General features: G+C 34.5%; 2 protein-coding genes across 2 annotated transcripts; one reads left to right on the forward strand and one right to left on the reverse strand.

Annotated features, from left to right (window-relative positions):
* Positions 1-783: 783 nt before the first annotated feature.
* LOC130809030 (protein NRT1/ PTR FAMILY 6.1) lies at positions 784-3,974 on the forward strand. The gene is made up of 4 exons (XM_057674633.1): positions 784-1,493; positions 1,589-1,806; positions 2,190-2,770; positions 2,875-3,974. The coding sequence occupies exons 1-4, from the start codon at positions 1,235-1,237 to the stop codon at positions 3,710-3,712; spliced, it is 1,896 nt and encodes a 631-aa protein (XP_057530616.1). The 5' UTR covers positions 784-1,234; the 3' UTR covers positions 3,713-3,974.
* A 6,291-nt stretch (positions 3,975-10,265) lies between these two features.
* LOC130809033 (uncharacterized protein At4g14100) lies at positions 10,266-13,763 on the reverse strand. The gene is made up of 2 exons (XM_057674635.1): positions 13,112-13,763; positions 10,266-10,677 (listed from the first exon to the last, which is right to left on the reverse strand). Exons 1-2 carry the CDS (start codon positions 13,626-13,628, stop codon positions 10,502-10,504), a joined length of 693 nt encoding a protein of 230 aa, XP_057530618.1. The 5' UTR covers positions 13,629-13,763; the 3' UTR covers positions 10,266-10,501.
* Positions 13,764-14,293: the final 530 nt, after the last annotated feature.

Here is a 14,293-nt window from a genome sequence, read left to right on the forward strand (position 1 = left end):
CCATCCATACAATCAGCTTAACAGTAGTTGGTAGTTGGAAGTAGCTAGGGTTGCAAAAATTACTTATTTGAGTGTAGCTATAAGTAGATGTACAATATCAGTCATGTTGTAATGTGAATCGTCCCACTAAAGAAATCAAGCCTGTAGGGACTAAAAATATGGATAAACAGCAGTCTTCAATATAATGAATTAAACATGATAAAACTAGAAAGTATAAATATAGACATGTTGACAGCCTGGTAAATGGTACCTTGGAAAAACTAGTTGAAAGATAGAGTAGAACAGTTTGGGCAATGATATTAATGTCAACAGCCCTACACAGATTAATTCTGAGTAGGCCAGCTACGCCTGCTCCAATTAATTTCATGCACGTTATAGTCAAATTGTCACCATTTATGGCTTGAATGCTAAGAAACAAGGCCCAACCCAAGAGTTTATCTTATAGCAAAATAATAATTATAGCAAAATGAACGACTACCAAAATGTTTATATAAAACAAATTTATGTTCTAATCTTTTGTTTTAAATGGAAAAGTTCTATAATATAAAATAGAAAATGCCTTCATTCATTTCGACCTACAAATCTTAAATTTTGATTTTAATTATTTTGACGGCTAAACTCTACTTGATTTTGTAGTGTTTGATTAACACTTATTTTTCTTTTTTTTTTACTTGCACCATTTACTTTTTCACATCTCTAATGTACGAATTCAATCGTTAATATCTCCGATTATACATATTAGAATATTATGAAAATTAGAAATTAATAAATGTTGAATCAAAATAATTCAAACAAGATCTCATATGATTATATTTTAACTTTTAGATTATCGACAATATAAAAGTCAATTCAATTTGCTTGATGAATAGAGCCGAAGCCAATTATGGTGCAAGTAACTAGAAAAAAAGTAATTATATCATATGTTATAAATTAGCATGAGATCCAATTTAAAAACACAATAAGTTGCCTGTTCAGACTGAGCCTTTCCCGACCCTGGATAGCTTGGTCAATGCTAAGAAAACATAAAATTAATAAATATTCTGAAAATAGGGCAGTACAAAATCTCTGCAACCATCAACTAACATACCTTCAATGTCATATAATTAATGCTGTATATCTTGTATAGCAAACACCCATACTTCATTCCCACATATTTTGTGCCTTAGATTAACAACGCACAACATTCATTTCAGCCATGAGGAAGTGAAGACTGTTGCAAGTTTACACAATAGCAATGGGTAGTAGAGAAATAAGGTCACCGGAAGATGGATTATCCACTCCCGCGCAGGACATGGAACGGAGTGGAACAGCCATCTCCGACATGTCTAGAAGAAAAAAGCTCGGTATCTATTTTATCGAGTCAGACGACAGACGGACTGCACTTGGCGGAGGTTATACTGTTGGGAGTACACCGGTTAACATTCACAGGAAGCCTTTGTCTGATGCTGATCTCTCAAGAACAGGTGGTTGGGTCGCAGCCTTCTTCATCTTCGGTAGGTGTTTCATAGCATAGTTGTGATATTTTCTAGTACTAAAAATGGAAATTTCCAATGATAAGAGGAATTTATAGGGTTGTTGATCCTTGTAGGAAACGAAATGGCAGAAAGAATGGCATACTTCGGTCTGTCGGTGAACATGGTGGCTTTTATGTTCTATGTAATGCATCGGCCCTTCTCCAGTTCAGCTAACGCTGTAAATAATTTCCTGGGAATATCACAAGTGTCTTCTGTGCTTGGAGGCTTTCTAGCTGATGCTTATCTTGGTCGGTATTGGACTATTGCAATTTTCACAACCATCTATCTTATGGTAAGTAACCCATTTGATACCTAACCCAAATAATCTCGTTTTCCTCCATTGGGTCTGTTTGGAAAATGGTTAGATACAATTATTGACTAATTTAAACAGCTCGATTCAATTGTTTAAGCCAATTGTTATGGAGTTGTATGGTAAAAATTTATAGTTGGTTGTTGACTTTTTTTTTGAGAAAAAGTAGGTTAAAAGCCAAAAGCAAAGAACAAACAACATATATTAGCTTTTCGATCGAAAAGTTCAAAAAGATTTGCTAAAAGCTTGACTGTTTGACTAACCAAAAACCATAAATTAACTAAAAAGTCATTTACGAAACATACCTTCTAGCAATTTCTTCTTGGCTTTTCCTCTGATTGTCTCCTTTTGTACATTGAATTCAGGGGTTGACAGGAATAACGATCTGTGCAACAATGAAGTTATTTGTGCCAAACCAAGAACAATGTGATCAGATTTCACTCCTTCTAGGTAGTTGTGAGCCTGCAAAGCCATGGCAGATGCTTTACCTCTACACAGTTCTCTATATAACAGGATTTGGAGCAGCAGGCATTAGGCCATGTGTCTCTTCGTTCGGAGCAGATCAATTTGATGAAAGGAGTAAAGACTACAAGGCTCATCTGGACAAGTTCTTCAACGTATTCTACCTCTCCGTCACCGTTGGAGCAATCATAGCCTTCACTGCAGTTGTCTATATCCAAATGCAACATGGGTGGGGATCAGCATTTGGCTCGTTAGCCTTAGGCATGGGTTTATCTAATGCACTCTTTTTCATCGGCACTCCAACGTACCGGCATAGGTTGCCTGGGGGAAGTCCTTTGACACGTGTTGCACAAGTTCTAGTCGCAGCCTTCCGAAAAAGAAATGCTTCATTCTCTAGCAGTGAGATGGTTGGACTATATGAGCTTCAAGGAAAACGATGTGCGATCAAAGGTAGCGCAAAAATTCCTCACACTGATGACTTCAGGTAAGTGTCCAAGTACCCCTTATAGCATGGATAATATTAACATTAATACCTTAGATCTTTAAGATTACTCATAAAATATGCTTTTTTTTACTGCTGAATCCTAGATGTTTGGACAAAGCAGCGCTAAAGCTTCCAGAAGACGGCCCAGATCCAAACCCTTGGCGGCTTTGCACTGTTACTCAAGTGGAGGAAGTTAAAATCCTGATTAAACTCTTACCTATACCAGCCTGCACGATTATGCTGAATCTCATCTTAACGGAGTTTCTGACTCTTTCCGTTCAACAAGCCTACACTTTAAATACCCACATAGGCCGTCTAAAAGTACCAGTTACCTGCATGCCGGTATTCCCTGCCCTAAGCATCTTCCTTGTGCTCTCCCTTTATTACTACATATTTGTTCCTGTATCGAGACGCATCACGGGACATCCTCATGGGGCCTCTCAGCTTCAAAGAGTAGGCATTGGCCTTGGAATCTCTATCCTTTCGGTTGCATGGGCTGGAGTTTTCGAGAGGTTCAGGAGACATTACGCCATAAGCCACGGTTATCAGTTTAGCTTTCTCACCCAGATGCCAAATCTGAGTGCATTTTGGCTGCTAATTCAATACTGTCTCATCGGAATAGCTGAAGTCTTCTGCATAGTGGGATTACTAGAGTTCTTGTACGAGGAGGCTCCTGATGCCATGAGAAGCATAGGATCTGCCTATGCAGCAGTCGCCGGAGGCTTGGGTTGCTTTGCAGCAACAATTTTGAACAACATTATCAAGGCTGCCACGGTAGATAAGCAACGGAGCAATCTTTCTTGGTTGTCCCAGAATATCAACACGGCCAGATTTGATTACTTATATTGGCTTCTTACGGTACTCAGTATCATCAATTTCGGTATTTTCCTTTATGCAGCTCGCAGATACAAATACAGAACTGTTCAAGCAGGACAACAATAGAGGAAAAGGAGCATCCAACTCAACTCTGTATCTAAGAAATTTAATTTTGTTACAGCAGATAGGATTGGAAATGAATAATTAAAATATTATTCAAACCTCCAGAAAATTGATTTTATTTTACTGCACTGCCGCAGCCTCTGAGCAAACAGCAAACATGTTATAGGCTCATCCCCAGTTCCACCATGTTATTTACATTCTTTCTACCACTTCAAACTTCAATCATATTAATAGCATTTTACTACATTGATCAGGTTTACTTTCATCATAATCAGTTTTCTTACCCATGTAATGGTTCAATTCAATGTCACATGATTCGCTAGTTATTTTGCACGTCTCGATTTGAGATTCGCTCAAAATGAACCAAAAATAGCCCAAAACCGACCAAAATTCGTTTTTTTGATTCGCGATTCACAGAGAGATTAGCGAATCATGTGACACTGGTTCTTGCAAGTTATCCAAAGATGCAGCTAGAATCTGCCATAAAACACATTTCAAGATGAATCTAAGGATATAAAAGTTAATTTACAGAAGTAATTGTCGATGTCAATTGACTATGCTTGATTTTATAAGGGCAACTACTTATAGCTCTTGTTATGCTTTTACTCTAGTTTCTTATTTTCTATAGGTGTTTTAATTCAGGTACGCGTTGCAGAGTGCAAAAATATGGTTTCTGACACGGTTGCGAACTGATATCGCGGTCGATACGAATAATTTCGCGGTCAATGCGGTCCATATTTCGGTTGTGATAAACTCAAAATTTACAATATGGTCGTGATATGGCGATACGGCCTTATTTTTGCACTATGGTGTGTATAATTTTTCCCTAATAAAGGAGGTTACTGTTTTCCCATTTTAGGAAAATCTTTAACTAAGTTGTGTTTCCTAATTTAATTTTCTTTACTTAGGAGCACCCTCACGAGCTTGATTTGCATTCAACTTTGATGTTAATGTATAGGGCTGTAAAAACGGGTTAAAAGGTCGGAAACAGGTCGGTCAAAAACAGGTTCGGTAAAAAACGGTCGGTCAAAAGCAGGTCGTATAAGTCTTTCGGTACCGGTCGGTATCGGTCGGTTTATTCGGTATCCGGTCGAATCCGGTTTTTTTCTGGTTGCGGGTGTCGGTCGGTATGGGTCCGGTATTTATCGGTCCGGTCATTACCGGAAACAGGTCACATTCGGTCGGTCAAAAACGGTTTTTTGCAGGTCGTAATCGGTATACAGATCATAACCGGGCGGTCAAAATCGGTAATCGGTCGGTCACAATCGGTATGCGGGTCAGAATCGGTCGGTCACAATCGGTCGGTTTTGGTCGGTATCGGTTCAGTTCAATTTAGTTGAACCGGGATTCAGTTCTGTTCAGTTCAGTTTTGGTTGGTATCGGTTCGGTTCAATTCAGTTAAACCGATATTCCGGTTAATTTGGTTGATATCGGTTCAGTTCAATTCATTTAAACCATGATTTAATTCAGTTCAATTATGTTCCAATTATTCTGTTCCAATTTGGTAAAAAATCGCATCGTGTTGCCTCATAATGTCATTGATCATGCGTTTATCTATGATGGGAATGATATATAGAAGGTGGAACCTCACATCAAGTTTTATAGATGTCGTTAGGTTATGAGTTTTATGACATCAAATTCAACTAATCAACTCCGTCTAAGTTAATTAATAGATCATAACATGTTAATTGATCGACTTCATCTAATATCAATTAGACAATTACAATTTATAACAATAATATGTTATTAATGTCACAATGTAAGTTTGTTAGATTGTCTTAATAATATATCTTCATCACTGATTGAATTGACCTTCGTTTGTCCATGGGGTGTGTTATTTTCAACTAATGTGATCGGTCATAATTAGAGGTGTTCATTCGGTTGATCGGGTCGGTTTCGGACGGGTGTTATTCGGTTCGGTTGTATTTCGGATCGGTTATTTTTCGGCTATCATTGACTTATAGAGTTATAGTTATAGACTTATAGACTATCATTGACATTTGACTGTTAACTCAATGTTATTACTTATTACTATTAGTTATTAGTTATTATTGATCTTGAATACTCTAAACTCTAAAGTAATTTATAGGCTATTATTAATAATCAATCGTAATTCAAAGTTCACTTATCATAATTCGATCTATTATAGATTATAGTAAATGAAACTAGTGTAGTACTCCACCTTTTTTTTTACTTTGAATTAAATAGCCTAAATTATGTAATTTGACCAAATTCAATAATAAAAATATTTAATATTTGATATAAAATATTTATATTACTCAAATAAATTATTTTAGATATAATCATATAATTGTCCAATTTGATGATAAAATGTTATTGGTTATATTGATAGCACACGGATAACGGGTTTAAGCCATTGGATTTATAATGGTAATATCATATCAGTGGTCAAGATTGTGCCACGTCGCCGGATGAAAAAGGGATTTGATGTATTTTCGTCATCCTGAAAGTGAATCTAATACAATACCTTATTTCCCAATTCCCGCTCGACTAAACCCTAACCCAACTCTCTCTTCTTCATCCTCTCACTGAAACCGGCGGCCCTCTTTCAATCCCATCCCTTCTCCTCCAATCCGGCTGGTAGAGTTTTAGGTATTTCTACTCCTCAAGTTTAGTTCATTGATTTTTGTTTAATATCTATCAAATCTGTTCATCTTTGTTTTTTGTGTTTAAAATCTTTGTTCGATTTGATTTTGTGTTCTTCCATTTTCGATTTGATTTGATTTAGTCTTCTTCCATTTTTTTTTGTTCGATTTGATTTTGTATTTAATTTTCTGGGTTTAATGTGTTCGTTTAGGGTTAGATTTAGGGTTTTTTGTATTTAATCTTTGTTTTTTGTGTTTAATCTTTGTTTTTCGTGTTTAATCTTTGTTCGATTTAGTCTTCTTCCAAAAAATTCGGTCTGGCGGTTCATGTTCTTGCTTAAATTAAATTATGTGGAAAACAACAATCTAACTATAAGAGGAATTAAATTATGTGGAAAAGAAATTGAATCAGAGAATGAAAAAGATTATGGAAACTAGGGTTAAATATCTTCTGTTTCCTTTTCCTTTCTTCTCTATTTTCCATTTTTCATGTTCTTGCTCTCGAAAATGGAGTATATCGTAGCTGCTCTCGACCAGTTGCTCCCATGAGTTCTATGTCCACGTTTTCCGGCGAGAAATGCCTTCTGAATTTCATGTACTTTAGGTTTTGTATCTCCATCAATAGATTTTACTCTGTTTAATCTTTTTCTCAATTTTCTTCGAGTTGTTGATAAAATTGAAGATGCGTTGGAAACACTTGCAATATTTTGTAAAGTTTAACTGAATTACTACTATTAGTTACTTTCTTATTCCTGTTGTCATATGTGTTTTTGGAAAACAGAAGGATTTAGATATTATAAATCTTTGCTTCATTTTTGTGTTCTTTGCTGCCTTGACTATTTGTGCTTGAATATAGGGTTTATTTTTGTTTGATAATTCCGTGACTAAGTTACGTGCGGTTGTTATATATGTTGATTCTTCTGATTTTCGACTTACAAATTTTGAGAAAGCTAAAATTGATAAAGGTTTGCAATCAAAGGGTAAATTAGTTTTGGATGTTTCCACTAGATGGAACTCTACTTATGACATGATTCATAGGGCTCTTGAGGTAAAGGATGCTATTGATTTATATCTTGTTCGTGAAAGGGATATTGATGTTGATATTATTTCTGAGAATGAGTGGGATACACTTCAAGATATTTGTGATTTTCTTGAGCCATTCTATGAGATTACCAAGCTTTTTTCTGGTTCAAAATATCCCACTGCAAATTTGTACCTTTCTTGCATAATATGTATTGAAAAGATTTTGACTGATTCCCACCAAGATCCTAGTGATGCTGTGAGAAAGATGGCTGCTCCTATGTGGGAAATGTTTGATAAATATTGGTCCGATCATTCTATGGTTCTGTCTTTTGCCTTTTTACTTGATCCACGTTTTAAGATGACTTTCCTTAGTGATTATTATTCTATGCTGTATGTACCTACTGCGGTTGAACAAAAGGTAAATGATGTGCTTGCTGCGTTTGTTGCTTTATATGAATGTTATATGAATACCACTCAATCTGCTCCTGTTGCACCCTCTCCGTCAAACTTTGGTCCTCCTCGTCCGTTCCAAATGCGCAAGTTACGTCATGATTTTCCTCGTATTTCTGCATCTAGGACGGCGAGAGGTGATGTGGACTCTTATTTGGCCATGTCTCTTGTTGTTGATTATGATGGTTTTGATGTTCTTGAATATTGGAAGGGACAGTCTACCTCTTATCCAACACTCGCACTAATGGCTAGAGATATTCTAGCCATTCCAATTACTTCTGTTGCATCTGAATCTGCTTTTAGTGTTGGTGGTCGGATCCTTAACAAATTGAGATCTTCTTTGTTACCAAAAAAATGTTGAAATTTTGGTGACAACGCGAAATTGGCTATTTGGGTTTGAACCCGAGGAAAATGCGAAGGAGATATTAAGTGTTATTGAGGAAAATAACACTGATCATGATGATAATGCTTCAGGTAAGTGTAGTGCTCTATGAAGATTTTTTTCTTGTAATTGGGTTTTTTACCAAATTATCATATCTGAGCGCCCAATTTATATTTTATAATTAATTTATATTTTTTTATTTTATTTATTATAACTTTCTGTCGTTTTTCCATCTCATGCTCTTAATCATAATACTCAGTATCTGAAAGTTGTTACTTTTATATGATCTTAAGGTACACTAAGTTTGGTGGAGCAGTTCCTTACAGATTATTGAAAGGCGGTGTCGCATTGAGGACTAGGAGCAGGAGATCTAAGGTGGTGATGGAAGAGGAGGAAGAAGATGAAAGTGATGAAATGAGTTATACTTCTGAGAAAATTAAAGAAAAGTGATGAAATGAGTTATACTTTTGCAATTTCTTATGCATAACTAAAATTTGGAAAAGACTTTTTGTGTAGTTAGGATTATTGATGTTTATATTATTGGTAGGGAAAAAAATGTAATGGATCTATTTTAAATTTCGTCTAAACTATTAAATGAAATGAAAGTGGTTTATCAATTTCATAGGTTAATATTTTGTATTGGTTTATATTGTTATATGTTGATTTTAATACAGTATTAATTAGTCAGCAAATTAACCTGAACTTGGTAATTATATTGGTTGCAAAGTATGAACTATGTTTATGCAATTTTGCAATTTCTGAGTTTTGTAAAATTTATACTTAATTTTTTAGAAAAGAAAAAGGCTTTACTAAATTACTGAGTTAATATATATTAACTTATAATTTATATATTTATTTTATAAAAATTTATATTTAATTTAATTTTTATCATATAGAAATAATATAATTAAGTTTAATTTAATTATTTTATATAAAATTTTATTATATTTTGACAACTTAGAAGAATTATGTAGATAAGTTCGGTCCAAAACAGGTTCAGTACAAAACAGGTTCCAGGTTCGGTATAATACAGGTTCGGTACAATATAGATTCGGTCAAAAACGGTCGGTTAAAAACGGGTATTAAGCGGGTCGAAAACAGGTTTCTGTCTGAAAACAGGTTCGGTATCGGTCGGTCACGGTATGATAAAAACAGGTCGAAAACGGTTTTCGGTTTAAAACAGGTTCGGTACCGGTCGGTTTCGGTATGTGTAAAACAGGTCGGAAACGGTTTCGGTCACCATTCGGGTTCGGTAGCGGTCGGTATCTGGTCACTTGTATTCGGTCAAAAACGGGTTCGGTATCGGTCGGTAACAAGTCGGTAAAACAGGTTTCTGACCACATTTACAGCCCTATTAATGTATACGTGCAAGCCTGGAATCTTCCATCGTTTAGTTACATCATTCTACAAAGTAGGAATCTTTAACTAACTCAAATGAAGTTATAAACCGAGAAAGAGAGCAGAAACAAACAAGAACAAGAAACAGCATTCTACAAAGTAGGATCCTCTCGAGTTCTTCCACCAATCATTAATTACAAACAATGACTGAAGTTTAGTTACATCCCTACTTTCCCTAAACCGTGAAGATTATGGTTGAAGAAGACATATCTAAAACAGTTCCTGCAACAATGCAACTTTTCACCCACCATCTTCAACCAGACCTCCATTGATTGGATTTTACGTGTAAAAACACTACTTGTTGGGTGTTTTTGTTATGACCATAGACCAACCTCAGTTCCACCCCATCCAGACCCCTTATCCTTTCCAGGTGCAACTAGTAAAGCTTTCAATCTCACACAATTCAGATTAAAAAAACGTTGAGTGCACCTACGTTTGAACTAAACACTACTAGTACACGGAAAAAGATTCGATACAAAGAGAATCGTCCCACTTGGTCCCTAACATATCTCACTCATCTAATCGAAAAAGATAAAAGCTCGAACAAATAACAGTGATTAAAAAAGGAGGTTTTTTTTGGAAGGAAGAAAAGAAGGGTTTAACAGATAGTAGTAATAGCTTAACTCACCTTAATATTGGTGACTAGTTGTGCAACCTTATTTTCATAGGTTTCAACAAACTAAATGTACTAAGAATCTCAGCAAAAAGAAACGATGGAACTATCATTGACATGATATGAATGTAGCTCGGTACGGCGAGTCTGCAATAGCTAGAAATTTGACTTATTTCAGAGCCAAATGATAAGCTAATCTTATTTATTCCAAAGCAATTGACATGAAACTTTCTAGTCCACATATAAAGCAAGATAAATCACCAAAGAAGAAAGCACTAGAAGCTAGTAGCTACACTAAAAAGTAGAATCAAAAGAAGGAATCAAACAGCGGCAGCCAGTGGCACGGAATCTCTCATGAACTGATGTGGGTGTTCAGGCAAGTGAGCAAAAGTTTCATGCTCCTCTGTCTCCTTGTTGAAGCAGTGAACCGGAGCTTGCCACTCAGAATCTTCCAACACAGCACCCACCTCGAAGGTTATCACATGCATGGCTCTTCCTGCCAAATGGTGATACCAATTTGAGATTTGTAATGTGATAACAGAAGAACACAAAAAACTTTATTTCGTATTTTTCCCGGTATCAGATGCTACTTGGATGGATGGAGTTAGTCTAAGTAAATAACGGTGATTTGTAATATTGGCAAATCACCCTTATGTGTAAGAATCTTACAGGGTGGCGCTTTAGGATTTTAATTTATCTTTTTTTGTTTTATTTACTTTTATTGGTATTTATTTTGTCTTTTAGTGATGATTATCAAATCACAGTGATAAATTAGAAATTTTTGGACTGGATGGAGGAAAAAACATATAGTTCTTTGGTTTCATATTACAATAGAGTTTAGTAAACTGACTCGTTAAGTCATGTACACTTATCCATGAGACGTTTCACATGATGTTTAGTCAATCCAAAACAACCTCTTCATTTTAACAAATATAAGGTTAGATATCTAACCCCAAACATCCACTAAACGACCTTACGATAATAAAATGAAGGAAAAATTATTTCTAAAGAGCCAATCTTTTAGCCATCTGCAAATAAAGGGTCAACATTTCATTTATTTAATAAAAATACAACCTTTGTCTCATTTTTGCAAATAAAGAGATATTTTACTGGTAACCGATTTAGCATTTATTTCATATACCAACCCATCCATAGTTGTTTCTGTCATTACATTATTTCAAAATTCACCATCTTCTTCAACTTCCATTTGCAAACACTCGACAATTGAACTTCCTGCTTCAACCCAAATTTTTCGCACCATTCCACATTCTTCAATGGCGGAACAAATCGAATTTTAGGGAAAATTTGATTTCCAATTAAACATCACAACACAATTAAGTTTTTAACTCTAAATTTTTGCAATTGATGTCTCATTATTGATAATTATTGGAATGTGCTTAGAAATTAGATTTTTCTCTTTTATGGTGGAATTTGGTTAAACACATTAGAAATTAGAATTTGTTTGTAATTGTGAACATAATGAATGAAAAGGTGTCTATTAGAATTTCGTATGGGGGTAAATTTAAGGAAGTCAAAGGTGGTATTAGTTATGTTAGAGTTTTTGGTAGAATAATGGAGGTAGATCCAGATGATTTGTCCATGGATTACTAAATGAGTTTAGCTAATAAGTACAATGGAGATAGAGGGATACAAGGGCTTTTTTACTTGCTTCTAGGTTACACTTTAAAGGATGGCTTAAGGAAGATAGATGGGAAAAATGTTGTTGAGTTACATAATGCAATAATTTAGATGAGGACAATGAATGTGTATGTGCTTCATAAATATCCAACTCCAGCACTCCCTGTAACTGATCTTAATAAAGGACCACTTGAAAATGCAAGAACAACAACTAAAAATACAAATATAATTAATTAACTTACTGGCCAATTTGGGCAAGCATAGAATTTCTCTCCTGCATTTGGTCCCTTACGAACAGTTTTTAATTTAGCTTCCAATTTGTGATAACATTTAACATTACCTGAATTTGCACTGTGCCCACGAGAAGAAGAACCACACCTACTCATTTGAGCTTCAAGGAATAGGGAGATTGAAGAAAGAGAGAAGTAGGGAAAGAGATTGAATGAAAATTACAAGGAAGATGAAGAATTTATTAGGTTAAGAAATTAATTTCTTTTTTTTAAAAAAATTACTAAAGTTAACCGGTCACCGTAGGTTTGCTTTACCTGAAATCCCTTTATTTGCAAAAATAAGCCAAAAGTTGTATTTTTATTGAATAAATAAAACGTTGACATGTTATTTGCAGATGCCAAAAGGTTGGCTTTTTAGAAACAATTTTTCCTAAAATGAAATGTTTCTCAAAAGCATAAACAAAGGATCATCAACCAAGCAAGCTTATGGCATGACAACATGAAGAGTATCAAAAGCATTAAACAGCACGTCCTGATCGGGAAACTCCTAGTTTAACCGTACTAATCATAGATTGTTTTGCACAGTGAAAAACATACAATTGAAATTGGTTGAAACAATCTTAACTACTTTACCCCTTCATCACTTTCACTATATTGCAAGCTCTCTTTGACCTTCATTTCATCGTAATGTGTAAATCCAAATACCAATATGTAAATTGTTCTTCTATTATCTCAAACCAAATTTTCTTACTATCAAATTTACACGCCAACAGACAATAGAAGATATTGAGGATCAAATACATTAATTAGTATGTGCAAATTTCAAATTGATGCAACAGAACTACAGAAGCATATTTTTCTTTCTTCTTTAGTCTTTATAAATTCTCCCAAGTGATGTTTTTTAAGTATACAGTGCTAATCTTTACAGTCTTAATTGTTAAACATACTGCAATGAATTGTTTTAAACATACAAAATCCAACAATTATTTAGGTAAAATAAAACACAACAAAGCAAACCAAGGAAAAAACAGACCCATAACGGAAACAGTGCAAGAACGATACCAGTGTAGAAAAGCCAATGAACAGGTTTCTGGGTTACAACATCTTCATAATATCGAATAAACTCAACTTTCTCCCAAACATTGCAGAGAAACCCATCAACATATTCTTCACCAACATACGAAGCACCATCCAACCAATTAGGTCTTAAAATTCCCACTTCAAATAAAATAATTTTGCATTCCGGTTCAACATTACCGCTACCTTTGCGAGTAAAATAGTAAGAGGTTCCATTAGTCCATTCAACATCGTACAGAAGCTTCCCCAATTGGTGTTGAATAAGGTTTAAATTGCGACCATTAGGCCAGTCGTACCACAAATCAACAACCTGTAATTCTGATGTTTTGGTGTTATTCATCACTAATACTGCGTGGAACTGTTCTGGCCATGCCTTTGGTTTCGGGTCTTCTGATTGTTCTGGAACAATTGTGCTTCCGACTGCTGTTGATAAGAATAAACAGAGTAGAGTAGTAGTTATTAGATGGAATACAACCCTAATTTGAAGTTTCGAATCCGCCATTTTTATGGATGCTGTTTATCTGTTATCCATTGTTGAGTTTTATCTAGATAGGAAAGTACTTCTATGACACGAGATTGAATTCGTCACTCAATGTTGGAAATTTGGCTTATTACATTTTTTTTTTGAAAGGAATTTTTTGGCTTATACAACAATACACTAAATTTATAACTTTGTCCCACTAAATAATACTCCATTGTTCAATAATAAAAAATTGCAAAAATTAGGAAGAATATAAGAAAAAAATAAGTAAAAAATTTATACTGTATTATTAAATCAGTATTTTTTGATGTATAATAATAAAACAAGAGTAAATATTTATAGTAGAATTCATACATACTACTATTCTTTACTATTTATATACTATTCATAATAACATTTTTTTATTTTCTAGGCATTCACCATTCTATCTATCTATTCCAAACAAAAGTGATTTTTAGAACTTTACAAATTAATAGAATATCATGTACAATATTTTTTGTTATATGTGTAAATTTATTATAATTTTAATATTTTTATTCTATATAATAATTAAAAATATAACAATTATTTTCGGATTTCTACTAAAGAAAAATATAACATACTTTCTTCTATACTAATCATATCATATTATTTAAAAATAAAGGCTACAACTTTGATTTTAGGACATGTAGCAACAACATGAAGGA

The sequence above is a fragment of the Amaranthus tricolor genome, chromosome 3 (genome assembly GCF_026212465.1).
Source record: "Amaranthus tricolor cultivar Red isolate AtriRed21 chromosome 3, ASM2621246v1, whole genome shotgun sequence".
Classification (NCBI taxonomy): Eukaryota; Viridiplantae; Streptophyta; class Magnoliopsida; order Caryophyllales; family Amaranthaceae; genus Amaranthus; species Amaranthus tricolor.